The 23,362-nt window shown below is 39.1% G+C and overlaps 1 protein-coding gene across 3 annotated transcripts in view; it reads right to left on the reverse strand.

Moving 5' to 3' along the window:
- Window positions 1-23,362, reverse strand: part of kcnab1b (potassium voltage-gated channel, shaker-related subfamily, beta member 1 b) — a 106,539-nt gene that overhangs the window by 17,566 nt on the left and 65,611 nt on the right. For all 3 annotated transcript variants that reach the window (XM_037531251.1, XM_037531252.1, XM_017699200.2), the window contains 2 exons: window positions 22,029-22,072; window positions 11,339-11,425 (listed from right to left, as the gene is read on the reverse strand). In XM_037531251.1, coding sequence (XP_037387148.1) covers window positions 11,339-11,425; window positions 22,029-22,072 — 131 coding nt within the window. The remainder of the gene's footprint in view (window positions 1-11,338; window positions 11,426-22,028; window positions 22,073-23,362) is intronic.

A 23,362-nucleotide genomic window follows, 5' to 3' on the forward strand; every position in this document is an offset into this window, starting at 1 on the left:
CAATAACAGACGCAATATACCAGTAGTGCCACATCAGCATAATGTCAGCGAAAACTATAAATACAGATATTTCCTTTCAGCGTCTCACACACTGCACTTCAGTTAAACAGGGCTATTGGTGCTCTCTCTGTAGACACAAGCAGTCGTTCAGTGCTCTTTATGTGGCCCATATCATGGAGAAACCAATTTTCCTCAATTTATTTTTATAAAATAAAAAGTTTAGTTTAATATGTACACATTGCTGAAGTTTTTCAGTCATTATTTTTGTGGTCATACCTTTGCAGCCTACAGCAGTTTAGCCCTGCCCATTCACATTGAAGGTTTATTGACATCTGTATTTTGAGATTATGAAATATGTCTAACACTTGTGGAATAGATATATTGTTCAATACTGCTTTCCTAATTAATGAAAAGTATGCTCACTTGTTAATTTGGCATTTTATGTCCCATTCAATGTCCCTGAAGCCTTTATGGGACATTTATGCAATTTGTGGCCACCACTACATCCGAATGAACCTGAAACTACAACAAGAACAGGAATGTTACGAGTACAAACCTCTCAAGGAAACACAATGCCAGCATGGTTTGAAAGACTCCAGGTGTTGTTGAAATCCGTTCAACATAAAATGCAATCAGATGACGAATTGCCGGTGGAACATTGCCGGTGGAACATTGCCGGTGGAACATTGCCAGTGGTTGCTGCTAATAGACTCTGTGTTACTGGTTAACACTTTATACTCTCTAGAACTAGATGTATTCTGCCTATGTTAGAGTGGCACAGCAAGTTAACAGAAAGCTAAGCGGCTAACAGGCTAATGCTGCGATAATAAAAGCAATACTTTGTGTTCAAGCCTTTAAAGAAAGACTTAAAATATGTGATATACAAAGTAAGGAAGATGGTTCTTACATACTTGTTACAAGCCACAATGTCTTTATTTAAACTACACCTGATATCAAAATCCAACAGAATGCTGTGCTAAATCCATTAGCTTCGTGCTAACATATCATGTGAGGATTATTTTACAAATAAGTGCATTGACAGATTTTTACATAAAACATCATGCTGCCTTTTGCTTGAGACACCTCCTGAATGGACGGCACCAACAGTCTCCCCACCGTAAGTTGAGGGCACGATCTGAACTCGCAAACTATTATTTAAAATAGACCAAAGTACAGGCTTTAATCACAGAAACAAGCCTATTTGAGAGCTGCTTTGAGGCACAGTTTGAATGATGCTAATTGGTGCGCTAGCAGCTTCTGTTACATTGTTAGCTACATCAGCTTTGTATCTCCAGTGAAAAACAGTCATGGCTGATTGACCTTCATTGGGGGTAAAATTGGCTGAAACAAATTTGAAAGCACCATAATTAATGACCACTGCTGAAAGTAGCTCATTTACTTCTTTCTGCCTTTTCATGAGGTCTTTGCTTCCTTCTTCCCTAATTATCCTAAATCTTAGTTTTAGTTGCAAACGGCTCAACAGGTCAGAACAGACAGGAGAGGACTGTGAACATGCAGAGTCAAGCATTTTTCATGTTAAGTTTCATTTGGGCTTTCAAAATAAAAGCCACATTTTAAAAAGTAGAAATCCCTATAAACTCATATTAGGCTCCTGTAACTGCTTCCTTAGAACCTGCTGCAGTTTGGTTCCCTTCACCAGCTGAAATGCACATAAAGCTGTACCTTCTGGAACACTACTGAAGATTCAGTACTGAAGAATTCACACTGTGTAATTGCTCTCAGCAATGAAAAACATATTTATGCTTATTCAGTGCAATATGCATATCAATTCTAAAGCTCTCTGAGGTTCACCCACTTCAAATGTAATTCAAGCCTTGCCTCTCATCTCGAGTAGCTCTATGGACATAACCTGGGGAATTGATTCATTTGTGTAGCAAGGAGCAGACAGAGAGAGAGAGAGTGTGTGTGTGTGTGTGTGTGTGTATGATTTTTTTTTGGATTTTACATTGTGTAAACTTAAACATGTAGTTACAATTGTGTGGGCATGATTTTGTTAAATGAGTACAGGAGCATGTTTCTGAACACTACACTGATACAGACACACATAGCATTGCACTGCATGTCTAACATACACCATCCTTACAGGCCAATGTAATCACACCACAATCACTTTAGCCTTTAGTTGATTCACATACTGCATAAATGATCCTGAAAACTGACCCGTAATGGAGCTGCTTCACATACTTGGGGCAGATACAGTTGCAGAGTGTATACATATATATATATATATATATATATGCAACTGTATCATTCAATTCACTCAATTTAACAGAACAGTCTTAAAGGGCCCATATCCAGTTTTTCCCGTTTTTGGACATAGCGTGAAAAAGAAAAGTTTCTTTGGGGACCTTTTTTGCCCTTCAACACTCTGAATGTAACTCTTCCCTTATGAATGTATTTCTTAAAAAACTGATATGCCAAAATCTGACCTTTTTTAGTAAATCGTGCATCAGACACCCCAGCTGTCATTGGTCGCCAGTCCATCACAGGGCGTGTACTAGGCAGCATATTCATAATCATTCCATGCAATAGTTTTCTGTTAGATAGATTTTAGGGGCATTAAACACTTTGGATGTCTGGTTCCTATCACCAACACCGTGAAGAATTCTCATGCAGTATGTTTCTCTACATTAGCAGATTGGAGTTACATCTAAATAAGTCAGTAAGTGATACTTTTTTTGACCCAACAACCAGGGAAATTCCACCTCTGCATTTAACCCATCCGTGAAGTGAAACACCACACACACACACACACTCACACACACACACACACACACACACACGGGCAGTGAGAACACTTGCCCAGAGCCATGGACTGTCATGAGAGTCATGAACTGTCGGCCCTGGGGATCAAACTGGTAACCTTCCAGTCACAGGGCCAGCTCGCTAACCTCCAGCCCACGACTGCCCCCCAACCCACGACTGCCCCCAAATGAGTTACACATGTAATCTGCATCAACAGCTTTAGGTCTGCAATTGACTTTTTCCTTATGATTTTAAGGATTAAAAAGTTTTCTGTTAAATTTTCTAGACCTAAAACTCTACTAACACTTATTCTGAATATTAAAAAACATTTGTTGAGGGCATTTAAAAAACAAACTTGTGTGTTGGACATACATTTATTTTTAAAAAAGTCTGATGCACTATGTAAACAAAAACTACAAATACAGCCTGTACTAAATTCATTTTTTGCGTGTCAAAAACAACATATTATCACACATACGCCTATTCAAGCAACAGCAGTTTAGTCCAGTGTTTCCACACAGAAAGGCTTAATTTGATTGCCGCTCCAAATATACTGACAGTCATCCAAACATATTTTATCCCATTTTACAGATTCCAAAGTCTTTTATTCTGTATATAAATAGTTCTATTAAACTAGTTCAAAGTCAGATTTTAAAACATATTATGGACTTTTAATTGACTTGGACCTTAGAGAAAAATCTTTTAGACTTTGGGACACATTTACTTCCAAACAATGGGTTCCAACTGTTTATGTGGCCATGAGGGACAGGAATGCAGTCTCACTTCCTACTCTAATACGAAGGTGTGGCTAAATAAGGCTCTGCCTATGGATTAAATGTCACAGTTGGCTCCTCTCACTACTCCATGTGCCCCTTTGTTTTGATCTTCCATGTGCATTTGTTTTGGTTTTCTAGTCCTGCCCCCTCGTTTCACGACTCCACCCCTGATTGTCTCCACCTGTGTTTGCACCTGTCCCTTGTTACCCTTATGTATTTAAGGCCTATGTTTTCCCCAGTCTGGTTACTGGTCTTTGTTTGAATCTCTGTCTGTGTTTGGATGTTATCTTTTTTGTTGGTTGTGTTGTTTATACTAGTCTTTGTACTGTTCTGCTTCTTGGATTCTGGTGTCTGTCATGTCTGTCCTCTGATCAATGTGTGTTGGATCTCTGACCATGGACTGTCTCAACTATGACCCTGGATTTGCCCTTAATAAATCTCGCTTATCTCAGCACGTGTGTCCACCTCCTCGCTCCCCGTTACATTAAAACTGTAAAACACACTAATTGTGTGTCGATAAAAATTTTAGTTTTAAAAATACCAAAAATGTATGTATTAATTTAACATGTTGAATTTAAAGTGTTGAGAGTAATTTTGGAGCATTTCTATTTGTCCATTCACCATGAATTTTTCACACAATGTAAAAGGCAGGTGCAGCGCCCAAATGACATAGGAAAAAATGAAGATACTTGTTTGTTTTCTGTTTAGTTTTTTTTGGATATAGTTTGTATATAATTTAATATAATAACATACAGTGTAGTTTTAAATAGAAGAATACTGAGGTGAGTTTGGTTACCTGTATATATCAGAACAACACCGCCCAACCTACCTGTGTCTGCCTCTCATGATGCTCCCCCAAATGTTTATGTCAGACGTATGGGGGACACTGTTTTAGCCCCACTGTGTCACTCGTGGAGGTTATAAGGAGTGTTTCAGCCGGGGCTGATTTTTGAATGAAGCATAACACAGGGTAGTCAATCAAAAATTTAAAGAAAGATGCAGGAAACAAGCTCTTTAAGATTCTGAAAAGCATACACTCAATCAGGTTTCCAAACTCTTGACTGATGCTGTAGATTTCTCTACAGAAGGAGGAGAGGGAATGCAGGTGGGATGCTGGCAAAATTGACTCCTTCAGTATTTATCATGATACAATCCTTTAAATAAACTTGAACTTCCTTTATGAAACTTTAAATTGAATCTGCACTTTAAAAACTCCAGCATGTAGGTGCTTTAGTGTTAATTAGTCTTTATTATAACTTTTTAGAATATGCATAGTGACTACAGAGCATATTAACATTAAGGTTTCCCATTCAAAGTCTGTGCTAGCATATCTTTAGAAATGTTCTAAAACTCAGAGGCCTCAAATCACAAAAGATTATCCGCTGCATTTATGATCTGAAATGTGTTCGTGTGTTGATAAGGTACTTTAGAAGTGCAGAGAAAAGCTCTTCTGCACTGTTGGGGTTGAGTTTAAGTGGTTTGTGGTAGCTTATCATTGAGTCATTGAGTGGTGGGACGTGGGACAGATCTTGGCTGGTGTATAAGTGTGTGTGTGTGTGTGTGTGTGTGTGAGTGGGTGTAGGGAGTCAGAAGTGAAGGTTGAGCTTACAGTCACAGCAGGGTCTCTCTCTCTCTCTTCTCTCTCTCTCTCTCTCTCTCTCTCTCTCTCTCTCTCTCTCTCTCTCTCTCACTCTCCAAGCCTTGACACAGATCAGCCCAAAAATACACCATCTATTCCCCACAGGACCTACAGGGCCTACTCTAATCCCCTCTGCTTGAGAGAGAGACAGAGAAAGAAAGAGAAACCATAGGCTTTACAGTTTTTTACAATTGCTAAAAAGCATTTTCAGTACTGAGTTCTCTTTTTCAAAACTCTTCACACAATTAACATAACAACCCTTGTGTTTGTGTAGCTTAATGTACAAATGCTTTGTCTACACTGTAAGACAACTGTTACACATATTGTCAGGGCTAGACCGGGAACTAAATTCAGCTCTAGACTTGTCCAAACCAGCCCACTACAACCACAATGACCTCCACTCCAAAATGACCCTCAGAAAACACAAAGCCCTTCTCCTCACGCCGAGACAAAGCTTGCTATCACACTTACAATTTCTAACAACAGCAAACACAGTTTATCTCCTTAAAATACATGAGCGCGAACATGTCAAAGATGCTGCAGTTTTCCTAAGAACTGGGTAATTATCCGGTGTGTGATAGTACATTAATTTTAAGCTAGCTGAGTGTGGCCTTGAACTGACTCTTACTCCTCCTGCTCTTTGGCCCTCTGGTTCCTTGCTCTGCTATCCAAAGAAATCATGTACTTATGCTTACCCTTATGCTTTTTCAACGTTTTCTCCATCTCTCATGGTTAAACATTCCCATCTGTTATATGTTATCACTTTTTTCTTTGCTAAGTAATGTAAAGTTTAGGTTTTTAACATTTATTTTACTTCACTTGTTCCTATACAACAACATATACCATTCTGATTTGTAAAGTTTTTCTGTTGTATTTGTGTCTCTGCCTTAACAGCAGCAGCTGTTAGTGCTTCTGAGGTGACTATACTGTGATTGACATGGTATTCTTTATGTAAGGACACAATTGTTGAAGTTTTGATTGTAACAAACTGTAATATAGAGTTTAACTCCCCCCCCCCTTCCCCCCCTTGCAGCTATTGCAGTCTCCACTCTTCTGGTAAGGCTTTCCAGCAGATTTTGAACTGCGTCTCTGGGAATTTGTGGCCATTCAGTCAAAAGAGCGTTTGTGAGGCCAGGCCTGGTTCACAATTGACAAATTCATCCCAAAGGTGTTTGGTAATGACTTTACATCTACAAGGTGGACTGACAAGGTAGGAGTGTGTAAAAGAGTGGACAGTGAGCAGACACTGTTTAAAAACTCCAGCAGCAGTGCCCACTGACCACTGAAGAACAGGGTAAAAAGGGGCTAACAAAGTATTCAGATAAACAGATGGACTACAGTCTGTAATGGTAGAACTACAAAGTGCACCTATATAGTAAGTGGAGCTGATAAAATGGACAATTAGTGTAGAAACAAGGTCATAATGTTATGCTTGATCGGTGTGGCGTTGGTGGATGGAGCGAGACATGATGTCCCAGATGTGATCAATCGGATTCAGGTCTGAGGAACGGGCGGGCCAGTCCATAGCTTCAATGCCTTCATCTTACAGGGACTGCTGACACACTCCAGCCACATGAGGTCTAGCATTGTCCTGCATTAGGAGGAACCCAGGGCCAACCGCACCAGCTCATCTGAATAGGCAGTACTAGAGGCCCATGTTAATTTCAGCCAAGGTCTACTTGTTTTTTCCTTTAGCCGAATAGCAGTTTATTAACTTTTATGGATGCTTGAATATCAAAATGAGTTAGAATGCACATCCCTATCTAACAGCACTAACACTACTACTACTACACTACTAACACAACTGACAGATTTTTCATGCATAGAAATGGTCAGAGAACCATTTTTGTGCTGATTTTCAGGTGTGCTTTGATTACTGAACTGCTGTAAGATCCAATCATGGTCCAGTGAAGCTCCCAGCCTGAGGCAGTCAGGTTTTGAATGAATGTCCACTGATACTTATTGTCTGAACAAGTTGTCTAGAGCCTTTGGAAGAAAAACAGTCCCACATCACAAATTCACCTGTATTTCCTATGCCAAACCAACCTCTGGTGTCTGTTGTCATACATCTCTATTTTGGTCTCATCTGACCAACATGGTGCCACTTAAAGTTCAAGTAATGTCTGGCAAACTGTAGGGGCTTGACTTTATGGGTCTGGCATCGTCTGAAAAGGCAGATTGATGGAATAAACTGATTATGCCTATAACATGTCAGATAATGTTGTTTTGCACATTGTTTGAGCTAAATTGATGGTCAAATTCATCAATAATGACTCATTTAACCACCCTTTTCTTTGATGAACCTGGCCAATAGCTTGTGTAATTACACGTTATTGGCTATCAGCTGCTTTGGGGAGAATCAGGATTAATCAGTAAGGACTGTGCATTGTTCCTACGAAAGTAATTCAGTTTAAAATGGAAGGTCAGCCACACAGATGTTAAAAAATTACAGCCATAAAGTCATTTAGTGTTTTTTACAAATGCTAATGTTGCTGATATGGCAAGGCAGGCTGACAGTAAAGTGAGTCTTAAATAATTCAAAGATGAATTCTAAATACCACCACTTGCTCTCTGCATTCAACTACAGTCTGGCATCGATCCAAAACAAATGAGCACATCAGATTGATCAATTTAGGGTCACATATTGCAGTGATTAGTCTTTAGCTGTGTCTCAAAGCTGAGGACGCAGCCGAAGAAGGATGCATTTCTTGGCCTTTATATCATCAAGGGCTGTTCGCTTTTGTATTATCCTTTCAATGCTGCCAAGAAATGCATCCTTCGTTTGTGAGAAATGGAAGGACGCAGCTGGTGTATCCTTTGAGACCCGCAATGTCCCAAAATCTTTCACGCATAGCTCAAAACAATTTGAAACATAACAAAAAAAGCCACAAGTGGTGAGACACTGCAGCCCCACAGTTTGGAATGAAATGTAATGAAGTGAACATTTTAATATTCCTAAATATAAGAATTAAGTGTGTCATGTTGCTTGTATCAGAAAGCTGTGACTCTTGATACAGCCTGCTCAGGTTGACTCAAATGTCCATGAGTGAAAACTGCAGAGGATCCTTCGTATACCAGTGCTAGGAAGGCTGCTCCTACCTCAACTGCATCCTCTATTTATACAACAGTTAGTTCTGAAGACACAATCTGATTTATCGAGCAGCGTTCTACCCATTCTAACAACATTAACTATATGAGTGTATCCAGTGGCGTCTCTGTCACAGAAAGCCTGGTTGGGCACAAATTCCTCAGTGAAACACACAAACCTGATCCAAACACAAATGCTCTCCATCAGTATTATCACATATTAACATAATGTGGTGATATGATAACAGAATTAGATCTCACAAAACCTTGTTATACGGCATCCCATTACAAATCAAAGTTATCTAGCTGTGTACAATCATTGTGGTCTGCTACTACATATCCGAAGGAACATTTCAGAGCAAGGCAAACACATTGCTTTCCGGACATTCGGAATAATGCGCCCTGTAATAATGCAAAATGACTCACCAGTGATGTTCAGACTTTTCTCTCCACCAATGCATGAATGAATAAAGTGATAACATAGAAAGGGCATGAAAAGTGCAGGCAAGGAAAAGCAGAAGAGTGTTTTTGTAGCTACTCTCGTAGAGATCCATGTTTTTTTCTTGACCCACTCCGGATTGCAGGAGCAGTGTCTGTCCTTTCCAGGCTGAATAATGGTGAAATCCTTTAGTTGGTCTGGTACCAAATTGAACTTTTATTACATTTTTTGACTTGACTAGTTGCTTTGCCTTGCTATTAGGAGTGGCTATCACAACTGATGAGGAACGATGACTAGCTGCGCAGCAACACCCATACCGTAAATGATGTTTACGAAACTTGTGGATGTTTGTAAATTTTCTTATTGGCTGCTCTGAGCATGGGGCCAATGTGATCGAGCCCCACCGCTGGTTATTAAAAGTGTGTTGAATATCTGCACAGCGTTTTTAACTGCTTACTTAGTTAGATGAATGCTAATGGCTGGCCCCGTGCTAGGAGAAGTGGCATTTAAAAAACAGGTACAGTATCAGGAAACCCTTCCAATGTCATATATAATAAATGTGCAACAATGTCGGCTACAATACATATATATATATATATATATATATATATATATATATATATATATATATTGGCCTAATCACTGTCATTGGGGACAGCAGTGGATGCTAATTTATGCTAACAATTCTGTTAGCATAATTATGGCAAAGTTTCTACTTTAGCATATACCAAAACAGAAAATAATACATTAGATAAGTTCTACAAGATAATATTTGCCCTGCAGCCTGTTTGATCAGAATCTGAACAAATGTGTGATGAAGAGCTTCAATGCCCCAAAGCAAGCTTTTCAGTTGGCAGATGTGGAGGCAGAACTACTGAACAAACTGGAATTAGTCAGACATGCACAGAAAACATTTGAGGAAATAAGATGGTTCTGAAATGCTTTACAGACTGGAACAAAACAACATGCAGTTTAATCTAGCTAATCTAATTGATGAAAGGTGTAGATTAAGATACAATTTCGACGGCTTAAAATACACAAATCTTTTGAATACTAATGCTTTTCAATACATCAAATTTTCCAGGCAACCATGAAATATGTGGAATTATATTTTAAGTTGTGTTTCCAGTGGAAGAGCCTCATAAGTACACTCTTAAAAAAGATCATTCTTCAAGGACATAGAACCATGAACAGTCAAAGAACCATTTGCATGATTAAAGGGTTCTTTGCATCAGGAAACGTTCTTCAGATTGATAGAGAATGTGTTGTAGATGGTTGTATATACAACATTTTTGAAGAGGGTTTTTAACTAGGGCTCTTCTGTTGTTACAAGCTTGTATCATAATAACAGTTGAATGCTTTTTGGTGACATATAGAACCCTATTTTCTATTTATAGAACCATCGACAGCACAATCTCCATCAGCGTGAAGAACCTTTCAGGAATTAAAGGACTCTTTTGTTCTTTTCTTGGTTCTGAACCATATTTTACTAAAGAACCCTTGAAAAACCATCTTAGTGTAAGCAGGTCCTACAAGAGCATGCTAAGTTTTGGTAAATAACATTTTGTGCCTTTTCCTGTGTGATTATGTGTATATATATATATATATATATATATATATATATATATATACACCCCCAGATTTAGAAATTGCAACTGCCAAAAAGAATAATAATAATAATAATAATAAAAATTAAAAATAAGTAAATTGAACATTGTAAAGATATGTGTGTTCTTGTTTTAGAGTGAGGTTTATATTTATTTATTAAAGTTAATGCTGATTTTTTTTTTATAGTGAACTGAATCACTTCTCTTAACTGCTGGCTGCTTTGGTGGTTTGTCATTAAAACACAAACAAACTGCTTTCACTTAAAAACTAACTGTGTATGTCCTGTGTGTGATTTTTTTTTTTTTATCAATTTCCATAGCGTCTACTTGGTGTGTGTGGACTCTCAGCATATGCCTATGGTAGCAATGCAGTCACTTACAGTGATACACACAACAATCTGATTGGTCACCACTCAACCAGAAGAGAGAGAACAGAGAGGAGGGTGTTCATCAGTGGTCTGATGTGTCAGTTTTATGTATATGTATGTAGTCTAGTCTAGTCTCCCTGCAGTATATCATGTTACGACATGTTTATATAAACTATCAAAAATGAATGAATCAATTTATTTAATGGAAAGAAGCATGATGTCACAGCTCACTTCATGTATATGCTGCTCAAACCAAACTTGAAACAACTTGCATCCCTGTATACAGTCAAACAATATGATCATGTAAAACTCTAAAACCTCTACAAAAAACAAAAAGGTTTCTACAAAAGGTTTTAATTTGTTCCAATTATGTACTTGCTATTTAGCTGAGACTACAGTGCTGAGCTTTGAGGAACTGAAAAGCCTGAAAACCCTCTGTACTACCTTGAAAAAACTGTACAGCCAACATGCTGATGTGTCTAACAGTGAATGCAAGCTAGTGGGCACTTGTTAGCATAACCTTAATTGCGTATTGCTTACCGGACCCTACAGGCCTATATTCATTGTAGCAATGTCAACTTGAGAAGATATTCACTTAAGCTGAGAATGGGGCCATACAAACACGCAAACACACTCAAATAATCACACACACTCACCCTCCATAGGAGTGTTGTTGTCAGGCCTATTGGCAAAGACCACGTCCACATATTCCAGCTGTAACCTCTGTAAAGAACCCTTCAGGCCTGAGGGGAGAGAGAGAGAGAGAGAGAGAGAGAGAGAGAGAGAGAGAGAGAGAGAGATAGAGAGAGAGAGAGAGAGAGAGAGAGAGAGAGAGAGAGATAGAGAGAGAGAGAGAGAGAGAGAGAGAGAGAGAGAGAGAGAGAGGGGTTAAAAGCACAAAATGGAACAAATAGAGAAAGAAAAAGACAAAATGTGTGATTTGGGATGGGAAATATGATGAAGTCATGCGTATTGTAATAAATTATGCACCATCAGTACTTTTGAACAGCAACAAGAAAAGACTGATTTAGACCAATTATAGAGAGCCTGTAAACATAAGTGTACATATATATATATATTTTTCTGGAAACGTTAGAGATCACCCTTTGTTTATTTAATTTTCAGGCAAAATGGTCATGAAGTACTACTCATTTTTCAGGAGCTATGTCTATAGAGATTAGACATAAAATAATCCACAAGCGAAAAATGGGAATAGAAAAAATGGGTCAAATGTCAAGAAGCTGTTACTGAGAAAAGGAAATAAAACAAAGAAGATGCTTGTGTTCTCAGAACAATGGACTGACGACTCCAGACCTCAACATCACTGAATGTGTTTGGGAGTATTTGGATCGTGAGAAGTAGAAAATGCAACCAACTTCCAAGATTGAACTTTGGAGGTATAGAAAAACATCCCTGCAAATTTCTTTGAAAAACTGAAAAGAATGAAAGCTGAAAAAAGGTAAAGAGTAGATAAACAAAATACTGGTAAAAGGTTTTTAGGCTTTTGAGTGATTTTTTGCTGAACATATGCTGTTTTTTCCTAATGCTAAATAATGAATAACTGGTATCTTATATATGTATATAGCAATAACACACAGTGTATACAGCTAGACACTAAAAGCTGTTTTATACGTTTTATTTAATACTTCCAAATTAATTATGCATTCACAATTACTTTTTGTCAAGTTTTCTGCCTCAAGATTTAAAAACAACTCCCTTAATTTTATTCCTTAACTTGATGCTCTACAGCTTCTGTAGCATCTATTTTTTTTACCAACTTCCTGTTCTTAGGACTAAATTTGTGTTAGATTGCTAATGTTGCATAGAGCCCTTGTAATGTGGAGAACAGGTGTTGCTGTTTTGCTGGTGCATTTTATCTCTTCCAATTCATTTGCAAACCTCAGGAAGACTTGAGATTCTGATCATATAGCATTTATTGTGAAAACGCCCTCAAGTGTTACAATAAATCACCCACTACAATGTACTATATGTAGAACACCAATGCAGTACAGAGTAGAAGCTCTACTTCAGCATGTAGAGTCATATGCAAAAGAATTGGCATCCGTGGTCAGACTAAATTGCAGTTTACTTATTGCACAAGTACTGTGGGTTGCTTAGTTAGTTTAACAAATTGGAGAAAATATAAAATGTGTCTTGTGCAGAAGTTACTTAATAGATTTTAGATATTTTTTTCAATATGTTATATTCTGCAAATACATAGAAATTGCATACTAAAATTAGAAGAAAAATACCATATTTATGTTTTTTTTCTACAGAGGATGAGTTTTTTTTTTAACTTCAAAAAATCAGCAAAAGGTAATTTAACTATGGTTGTCCAAAGCTTTGCATGTGACTGTATATATGACAGAGGGAAAATAGGAAAAATTATCCATTCTGTTTCACTTATCACCTATTTTTACCTTTGGCATAAACACAGCGTGCAGAAAATGCAGAGGAGGAGGAAAAGAGAGAATAGCTAGAATAGCTTAAGAGGATAGAAGAAAGGAAAAGAAATAGATAAAAGATGAATGGAGGATTCAATCTGTCTGCCTGGATCACTGGTTCATTCACATATGAGAAGGAGAGGCAGAGAGAATGAAAGGGATTAAGAGAGAGAGAGAGAGAGAGAGAGGGAACGAGAGAGAAAGACATCAAAAACAGTCAGACAAAGTTGTCAGATAATCGGACGCTGTGTTGGATGCTCTAATTAATCTCATAAATAAACTGCTGTCTTGTCGCTGCCTTTTCATGCTGTGTAATCCCACACACTCTCGGCGGCAATAATCTGGTGAACACACCTTCACGCCTGCCGAGTGCATCCAGCCAGGCGGAGTTTTCTGGGTCTTCCTGCCTCCGTGCAGCAGGTATTATTAGCAGAGTGCTATTTCTGGAGCTCACTGAGGATAAACAAGAGATTTCAGGCTTGCTAACACTGTCAGAAAAGCTGAAGGAGGTGAACTGAACTGAACTAACTCTCCCTCTGTGGATACATGCATGTTTGGACGAATCAATGAGCGCCTCACGATACAATATGAGCCATGAAATGATTTGATTGAGATTTCATATTTGAAATATTTCATATTATTATTACACTGAACGCATGTTGCTGCTGTTTCTCTGCCTGAACGCTTTCAGTTTCTGTCTGACTACGCTCAATTTTTACAGCATGGAGGCAGGGATGCCTCTTTTATTTGTTATGTGTGGGAATAAATATAAAGCAGCATTCAAAAGTTTGGGCACCCCTGGTCAAGAGTTAATATTGTGAATCTCCAAAAGGAATGAAGTTGAAGATGACATATTTCTTTAATATTTTAAGCAAGATTACTTTTTCATTTGCATCTTTTATATCTTCAAAATAACAAAAAGGAAAAGGGCCTGAAGCAAAAGTTTGTTTTTTTGTAGCCAGTTAAGAGTCTTTCTTGTTAGCCTACTTTTTTGGAAAGGCTTCTAGTTGTGTGAAATTCTTGGGCTGTCTTGCATACATTGCTCTTTTAAGGTCTATCCATAGTCTTTCAATGATGTTTCAATCACGGGACTGTGAGGGCCATGGAAAAACCACCTTTTGAGGTAGTCAACTGTGGATTTTGATATGTGTTTAGGATCATTGTCTTGTTGTAGAAGCTATCCTCTTTTTACCTTCAGATTTTTTACAGACAGTGTGATGCTTTTAGATTTTGCTGGTATTTAATTGAATGCATCCTTCCCTCCAGCAGTGAACATTCGCTGTGTCACTAGATGCAACAGTGAACAGTTGGAGATGTGTCCTTCTCATGAAATTCTGCACCTTTTTTTCTCCAAACATACTTTTGCTTGTTGCCACAGGACTTATTTTCAAAATGCATCAGTCTTGTGTAGATGTTTCTTTTGCAAACTTGGTGAGGACTTTGGGAAGGTTTTGGAAGGTTTTCTTAATGACTCTTCCTGAAGGTCTTTTGTAGGCAAATGGGGATTTTAATTTGCCTTTCTAGCAATCCTACGAGTAGTTCTCTCATAAAGTTTTCTTTGTCTTCCAGACATCAACTTGACCTCCTCTGTTCTTGTTAATTTCTTAATTGCATTATGAACAGCGGAAATGGCAACATGAAAATGTTATACTTTGTGGGCATCCATCCATCCATATTCTAAGCCACTTCTCCGTCAGGGTCGCATCAATTATTTTAATTTTAGCTGAATGCTAGATAGGTGCTTAGAGGAGCCCATGGCTGTTGATTATTGGAACAGGCTTTGAGGAGCTTTTTTAAGCTTAAAATTTGCATCACCTGGTCTTTTTTCACAACGATTGTGAACAAGCCATAACACTAACAAGCTAATTAAAGTCTGAGACCTTGGTAAAAGATATCTAAGAGCTCAAATCTAGGGGTTCCCAAACCTTTGCATGGTGCTCCTTTCCTTTTTTTAATCTAAAATTGTACAAAACAAAAATAATTCACTAATATTGCTTAAAATGTTGAAAAGAAGGTTTCATCTTTATGCTTTTTGGCATCTTCTGCTCAAGTATTCACAGTGACACAAAAATGTCGATCAGGGGTGCCCAAACTTTTGCATGCAACTGTACAATGATAAGCCCAAATATTAAGACCACCCACAGATTAATTGAAAAACATTATAACCTAAATTTAAATTTTAATATTCACTGTTAATTGAATAACATTGGCTATCTCATATCAAGGTCTAAGATATATTAAATGATGAGTAAACTTTCTGTAGTGAATATGTTGGTTGTGGGAGAAATGGTCTGGCACGAAGACCTGTGCAACGTTGACAAGGTCCAAATTGTCGACTTCAGTTGACTGGGTCAGAGCATCTCTGAAATGGCAAGGCTTAAAGGGTGCTCGATGGCACCAGCAGTACCTACCGACAGTGGACTGAGGAGAGACAAACCATGATCCAGTGACAGTGTGTTGGGTGCCCAAGGCTTGTAGATGCAAGAGGGCTACTGTGGCACAATTAACAAAAAAATGTTAATAATGACTACAAAAGGAATGTGTGTCACCACACACAGGGCATTGCACTCTCCTGCATATGAGGCAGCGGAGCTGCAGACTTGTGCCCATGTTAAACCCTGGCCCAACACTGAAAGCTCTTACAATGGACATGTGAGCATCTGAGTTGGGCATAAAAGCAATGGAAGAAGGCAGTCTGGTCTGACTCCCATTTTCTTTTACATCCTAAATGGCTATTTCTTAGACATGCAATGCATTGTTTGGTTGCAGGAGCCAGTATTTTAAGTCCTATGTATTGCAAAACATAGACAATAGAGAGCCACAAAAGATTCTGCCCCAGCATGGGAAAAGGGGACACACAACACCTTTAGCTCAGTGCTAAATAAGATTGGAAATTGAATACAGGTGCCAATGGAAATCAGCATTCTTGTCATGGTGGTAATTCGGTGGGATAAAAGTACTTAGAAAGTGAACGTTTTTGCATTAACAGTGCTATAGGTTTATTATTATTGATAATGAAAAAAAGATTATTACTCTACACAAACTACATCTCAGATGAATGATTGTTTATCTCGATTATTATTAATATCAAGGTAAATTATTTAATGAAAAATTTTATATTTATATACCTCATTATACCTCATTTTTTCTTACCAATGATAAAATCATTGCAATGGCCTCTAGTGGATTATTGCTTTGTTGCACTTTATCACACTTCAGTCTTTTTTGTCAACGCAAAAAAGATTTGTGAAGTAGACAGAGTAACTTCCACTTACATATTTAGCAGATACCCTTATCCAGAGTAGTTTAAAATGAATGGTGGCTGTAACATTAGGAGAGTTGGCCATAGCCTGTTATTAATATAACAGGTCTAATATATTTTGCCTTAGGCATGAATGAGATCCTGAACTTCTGTGTGCTGGATGATGGTATTATTCACAATGCTGTGCAAGCCTTCCCTTCACTGCCACCACTCCCGGTAGCATAAGTCTCAGCAAAAAGAAGAAATAATACTTCTCAGCACCAACTCTGGGCAAGGAGTTGTATGCTATTAGCAGAAGGGAATCCTCAAGGCCTTCTAAGCATTCAGAGAAGGCCTAATGATCTTTGGGAATTAAACAAATACATTTATGTAATTTTCACTGAATAGATCATCATGCTTTTTTGTTTAAACTCTGCAAGTATTATTTTAAATGCTTCAAATGTCCATGTTTAAACTAGAACAGCCAAAAAACTTTAATATGTACCAGGATAAGTTTAGTTCTAACAAAATATTAGAAATCCCATAAGGATGCTAGCATTATTTTAGATGTACACAGCATCACTACCGTGTCTGATCCACTTGTACCAGCACAACACACACTATCACCATGTCAGTGACCACGCAAATAATACCTGCTCTGTGGTAGACCAACCAGAACAGGGTAAAAGGGGGCTAACAAAGTAACCAGTAAAACAGATGGACTACAGCCTGTAATTGTAGACCTACTAAGTGCTGTCAGCATTTTGGTGTTCATTTAGTGGAACTATATTAGTCTTAGTGTGCTAATGCCAGATACACTTTTGGCCTTGTTAGCATTAATAGACGGATAGCTTGCATGAATACCAAGTGGGCCTATAAGTGAAGTAGGACAGACTGCTGACTGAGGTGAACAAGATGTGTGCTCATTATTGTATGCTTATTTATAACAGAGCAAATTATGCACAAAACCCTACAGACCCAATTACTGCACTGGAAGAATACTAGTGTAGGTTTTATGTGCCAATCCATCATTGCCTACAGGTCATGAATATAGATTTAGCCTGTTAACTCTAGACCAGTGGATCGCAGGTCTGGTTCTGGAGTGCTCTTGCCCTGCAAGTCTCAATGTTTGCCCTACTGTAACACACAGTTGGACCCAGGAATGGCTGGTTAATTGGCTGATGAATGTGATCAGACGTGTTTCAGCAGGGAAAGTGCAGTTCTGCAAAGCCACAGTACTGTCCAGTTGAGTGTTTTCCTATTTAACACAACTGATTTAACTTGGTAATTAGTACTGCTATAAATCATTGATGTTGGCAGTTCATTATCTGTTGAATAAAATGCGGCGACCATGTGATGTATCAGTACCATTTACACTATTGGCATTTTTCCATGGTCATGCATTTTGTGGTCATTTCCACTGCCAAGTGAGCCGTACTACACTGTACTGAAGATCAATGCTGAATTAGATTAATCTTCTTCTAAGGGTTGCAAACATACCATCCTGGATAGAATGCTGTAAAGAATTTTGTAGAATAACGTACTAGGTTCAAGTATGATACTTTTAATGTTTTATAATTTCATACAGCATCTTGTGTTACATTTTAGGAAAATATTTATAGTAAAGGCAGATTATACTGTATCAAACATACTCTATGTCTACTGTAATTTTACTATAACATTATAATGTAATATTATAATGATACTTCAACACATACAGTCTCATCAGCTTTACTATTAAGCTTTTACTGTAGTTTTCTACTCCAGTACTCCAGTTTTCTACAGAGAAAATGTACAGATTTTGCTGTAACTTTAGGAGAGATGAGGAGGCAGGATGCAAGTCCTTTTTTTTATTGAAAGCCATGAAGATCAATCCAGAAAGTAACAAAGCAATAAGAACACTCACAAACAAAAGAATACAACAAAAGAAACAAGACCAAAGAACAGACTAGAAAACAAATGGAAGATGACAACACAAAAAAGGTGAGCCAGATGACAAGAAGGCAAGACAAGTTAGGTGACAAAGACCAGAGCAACAGCACCTGGCCTATGTAAACAAAAAGCACAAGGAACAAGAAGGCAAAGGCAGAAAGGGATGGGTAGAAAGGGGTGTGTTGGATTGTTGAAAGATCACACTAGATCTTTCCTCTTGCTTATTAAGGTCACCCAAGTATGTTACTCATTTCTTCAGTAGCAGCAGAAGCAAGAGGAATTTGGGTTCAACCTGTGGGTCTACCTGTTGATCAGTGGAGGGTGGATGCCGTTCTCAGCCAGGTACAGTCATTTTCACAAAAATAACTTAGTTGCAGTTAGGTGTGTAGAGGGTATATATTGATGACACTTTCCTGCTGTAATACGCCCCTTCAGTCAGAGCAAGTGGCAAAACATTCTGCAATATGGCCGTCTCCCAGCAATAAAGGAGTTATTATCTGCTTAAATAAAAGGCAGTTGGATATGACAGGGATCCATCCAAATTACGAAAAAAACCATGGTCCATGAACATCAACGTGCAGCCAGGAATTGCGTTTCCTGACACTGACAGGCACCATGTACCTTGTTGATTTTACTTTTTTTGATTTTGACACTAGGGAAAGCCATGCAAAGCCTGAAGGCGTCTAAAAGCCTTGATGCTTGGTCATACTTCAAAGCAGGGTTTGTTAGTGAAATGAAAGTGCTGAGGACACCAATGGATGTTTGTATGTGAACAGCTAGGTTTACTTTGTTCATTGCTAACGTTGCCACTCAGTAAGGCTGTACACTCACTGAACACTTTTTGGAACACCTCCTTGTTTCTACACTCAACATCCATTTTATCAGCTCCTCTTATCATATATGAGCACTTTGTAGTTCTACAATTACAGACTGTAGACCTTTTTTAGACCCCTTTCGCCCTCTTCTTCAATAATTAGGACCCCCAGAGGACCATCACAGAGCAGGTATTATTTGGGTGGTGGATCATTCTCAGCACTGCAGTAACACTGAAGTGGTGGTGGTGGTATGGTAGTGTGAGTTGTGCTGGTCTGAGTGGATGAGACACAGCAGTGCTGCTGGAGTTTATAAACACCTCAGTGTCACTGCTGCACTAAAAACAGTCCACTAACCAAATGTCCAGCCAACAGCATCCTGTGACCACTGATGAAGGACTAGAGGATGACCAAAACAAACTGCAGCAACAGATAAGCTATCATCTCTGACTTTACTTCTACAAGGTGGACCAACAAGGTAGGAGGGTCTCATAGAGTGGACAGTGAGTGAACACAGCGTTTAAAAACTCCAGCAGCACTGCTGTGTCGGATCTGCTTGTGCAGACCCAAGGAAATGTTCTTAATTAGGTGCTCAGAGAGGGTATATCTGTGCAGATAAAACACAGTCAGAGAAGGAATGACCCCACTGAAAGCTTGGACAGCTGCTGAGAAGACAGGGACAGTTTTGACAGTCCATATGGCAGGACTTGGAGGAACATGTTCGAATGCAGCAGCGTTGATGTTTGTAGTTATGATGGGTGGCGACTGTGGCATTTACAGTCAACTCTGTCATTCAGTCTTTCTAATCCTTAGTGCGTGTAACCAAAGTGACTCCCACCAATTGTGACATGCATACCCTCATATTAGATATGTACAGACGTTTTTCCCAGCATTTTCTATCACTCAAGTCAAGTGCTTAGTAACAAAGCAAAGCATTGCACAACCGTCTGTGATAATCAGCTTCTGTTAATATTGGTGTGTGTGAGTGGGTGTGGATTTCACACAAGAGTACCAGTTGGACTGGGTCTCAAACTCAATCTTAAATTGTTCACAATGTTAATGTATGGTAGGTTTGGATTCACAGTCTGCATGATTTGTTAAGATTCTAGAAAAGCCAGGTGTAAAATAATGTTTATGTATGTGATCCAAAAAAACAAGCATTTTACAATACACTGTTTGTAGCAGTCGTACAGTATCAAACTGCCAGTCACAGGAAATAATTTGAACAGAATGCATTTATGTTACTATAGAGGGCAAGTGAGTTACTGAAAAAAGCCAACAATACAACAAGAAAACAACAATTACTTATTTCATATCATTGCATTCGTTCATGTATATAGCATGAAAGTAAGTGGGGAAATGAGATTTGAGAGAATACAATCTCATAATGGACCTCAGCACTGATGTGATCAGAATAAAACTTGCTGTTGGTGTTACTATAGTATTACAGTCACATCCAGCTTTATGCTTTTTCATTAATTCCAAAAATGCACTTCACCTACACTACTGCCATAGCTAGCTAGCTACTGCTAGATTTGAGCACACAAAGGACAATCTTCAGCCTCTGTCTGCCAGTCCCCTGCCTTTGTCCCCCATGCTGGCTGTCTCACCTCTGCTCCCATGCTCATCTCACCATTAACAAGCAGAACATTAACAGGCTTTTCATCAGACAAAAGGTGAGAAAAGCTCCAGGGCCTCTGAGTTTCTCAATCTACCTTAAAGCACTACTGTATCCAACTAATGGTTCCGTGGCAGGTAGCTGCAGCGGCCGCTTCGGGAACAGCAGAACTGTGCTTTTTTGCTATTTTTTTGTTTACTATCTGTTCACATGGTGCATGTGGCAGGGCATCCAGGCAATAACCAACTACAAGTCACCTTCACCTGCTTGTGACAGTGATGCCCCCCTTCCAGACACGCTTAATAACTGCTATGCTTGGTTTGGAGCACAGAACGGCATGACAGCGAGGAAAACCACACCTCCTCCAAGTAAACATGTACTGTGTCTGTCTACGGTTGATGTGCGGAGAACTCTACACAGAGTCAACCTACGAAAAACATCAGGATCTGACAGCATACCGGGCAGAGTGCTCAGAGAATGCGCCGAACAGCTGGCTGATGTTCTCAAGGACATATTCAACATCTCTCTGAGCACTGCAGTCGTTCCACTGTGCTTCAAGTCCACCATCATCATCCCTGTGCCGAAGAAGTCTCCATGACTACCGTCCCATTGCAATGACTCCCATCATTATGAAGTGCTTCGACAGGCTTGTTATGAGGCACATTAAAGACCAGCCTCCTTCTTCATTGGACCCACTGCAATTCGCATATCGCCCCAAATGCTCAACAGACATCGCCATCTCCACCACACTCCACCTGGCTCTCACCCACCTGGACAATAAAGACACCTATGTCGGAATGCTGTTCAGCATTCAACACCATCATCCCTCAGCAGCTGATTTGAAAACTGAGCCTGCTGGGCCTGAATGCCTCCCTCTATAACTGGGTCCTGGATTTCCTGACAGAGAGACCTCAGCATGTCAGGATAGGTAATAGCATATCCAGCATCACCATACTGAGCACCGGTCTGATCAGCAAGAATGATAAGTCAGCGTACAGAGAGGAGGTGTAGCAGCTAACAGACTAGTGTGGACAAAACTATGGAGATGGTTGTTGACTTCCGAAGAGTGCGAGGTGACCACTCCCCATTTATCACTGACTCATCACTGACTCTGCTGGAAATGGTGGATTTTGGGGATGAGCCAGCAGAACGTAAGAGAGTATGCCAGTATGAATATGAGCAGGGCTACAGAGAAGTAGATTATCAATCAGGTTGAATGGAGCACAGCAGGCAGAACTAACCAAAGATTCTGCACTATGCAGTACTAAAACCCACTTAGGAGAGAAATAGAAAAGCTACCTTCAATAATGTGCTTCCTCGAAAGGCCTCTTTCAGTTTCTGCTCTGGGGAGAGAGAGAGAGAGAGAGAGAGAGAGAGAGAGAGAAAGAGAGAGAGAGAGCGGTGAGACAGGCAAATATAAGTGTTGAGCGATTTCAGACCTCCAGGCATCACATTATTAAACCTCTTGCTTTTGGATTCTACCAAGTAAGCTGCATTTAAGATTAGCGAGCAGTGGAAAGACATACGACAAGCTCTCTCTATCTCTCTCTTCCTCTTTGTCTCTCAGTGTCTCTCTCTCTCTCCTTAACTCTCTGTAACTCAAATGCTCACTGGCTCTCTCTCGTCCTCTGTCTTTAACGCTCACTATCTCTCTCTCTCACTCCTCTCTCATTAAATCTTTCTGTCTTACTCTTTTTCTGTCACTGTCTCTATCTGTTTGTTTTTCTCTGTTCTCTCTTACTCTGTCCACTCCCTCTTGCTGTCTCTCTCTTTAACTTTCTCTCACTGTCTCTCTCTCTCTCTCTCTCTCTAACTCTCATGCTCTCTGGCTCTCTCTACCTCATTCTTTAACTCTGTCCCTTAAAACTGTCTGTCATTATAAGTGTAACACTGTCTCTCTCCCTCTCTAAGGGGCTTACGTTATGAAAAAAACTTTTTCCTTGACTTCATTGCTCTTGTGATGTCATGAAAAGCAGCACATTTAAATATTCTCTGCCGAGTCGGCCTACAGCAGTTTAGGTTCTCCCATTCACTTTGAAGTGATAAGGAGTGTTTCAGCCCAGACTGCTTTTGGAGAAAGACACAATGCAGTGCGCCACTCAGAACAGTGTAATTTACATATATCAGCCTTAAAGGTGCAGTCACAGAAAAAGCCTGTCTGATTTTAACACATAAAAATAGGTTGCAAAATAGTCATGTAAAACTAATTAAGACCATTTTTGGTACATAAAACCACACAAATATTATAAGTGGACATCAGTGAAAAAATTACATATGTAAAAAATTTTAAATACAAAATAGCTTTTAACCACCATAGCTTTTTAACCATTAACAACATGGCTGTTCATCTTGAACCTCTACTCACTCTCAGCTCTTTTAGATCAGGTGTTAATGTGTGAAGTCTACATATATGCAGTCAACCGTTTGGATACACATAAAGGAGCAAGCAAGCAAAGTTTATTTATATTGTGCTTTTTACAATAGATGTTGTCACAAAGCAGCTTTACAGAAAGAAAATCTGGGTCCAAGCCCCCATGAGCAAGCCAGTGGTGACAGTGGCAAGAAAGAACTCCCAGCAAGAAAACTTGAGAGGAACCAAGACTCAGAACCCATCCTCCTCTGTTGGTTGAGTG

This window comes from Pygocentrus nattereri, chromosome 19, assembly GCF_015220715.1.
Source record: "Pygocentrus nattereri isolate fPygNat1 chromosome 19, fPygNat1.pri, whole genome shotgun sequence".
In the NCBI taxonomy this organism is placed as follows: domain Eukaryota; kingdom Metazoa; phylum Chordata; class Actinopteri; order Characiformes; family Serrasalmidae; genus Pygocentrus; species Pygocentrus nattereri.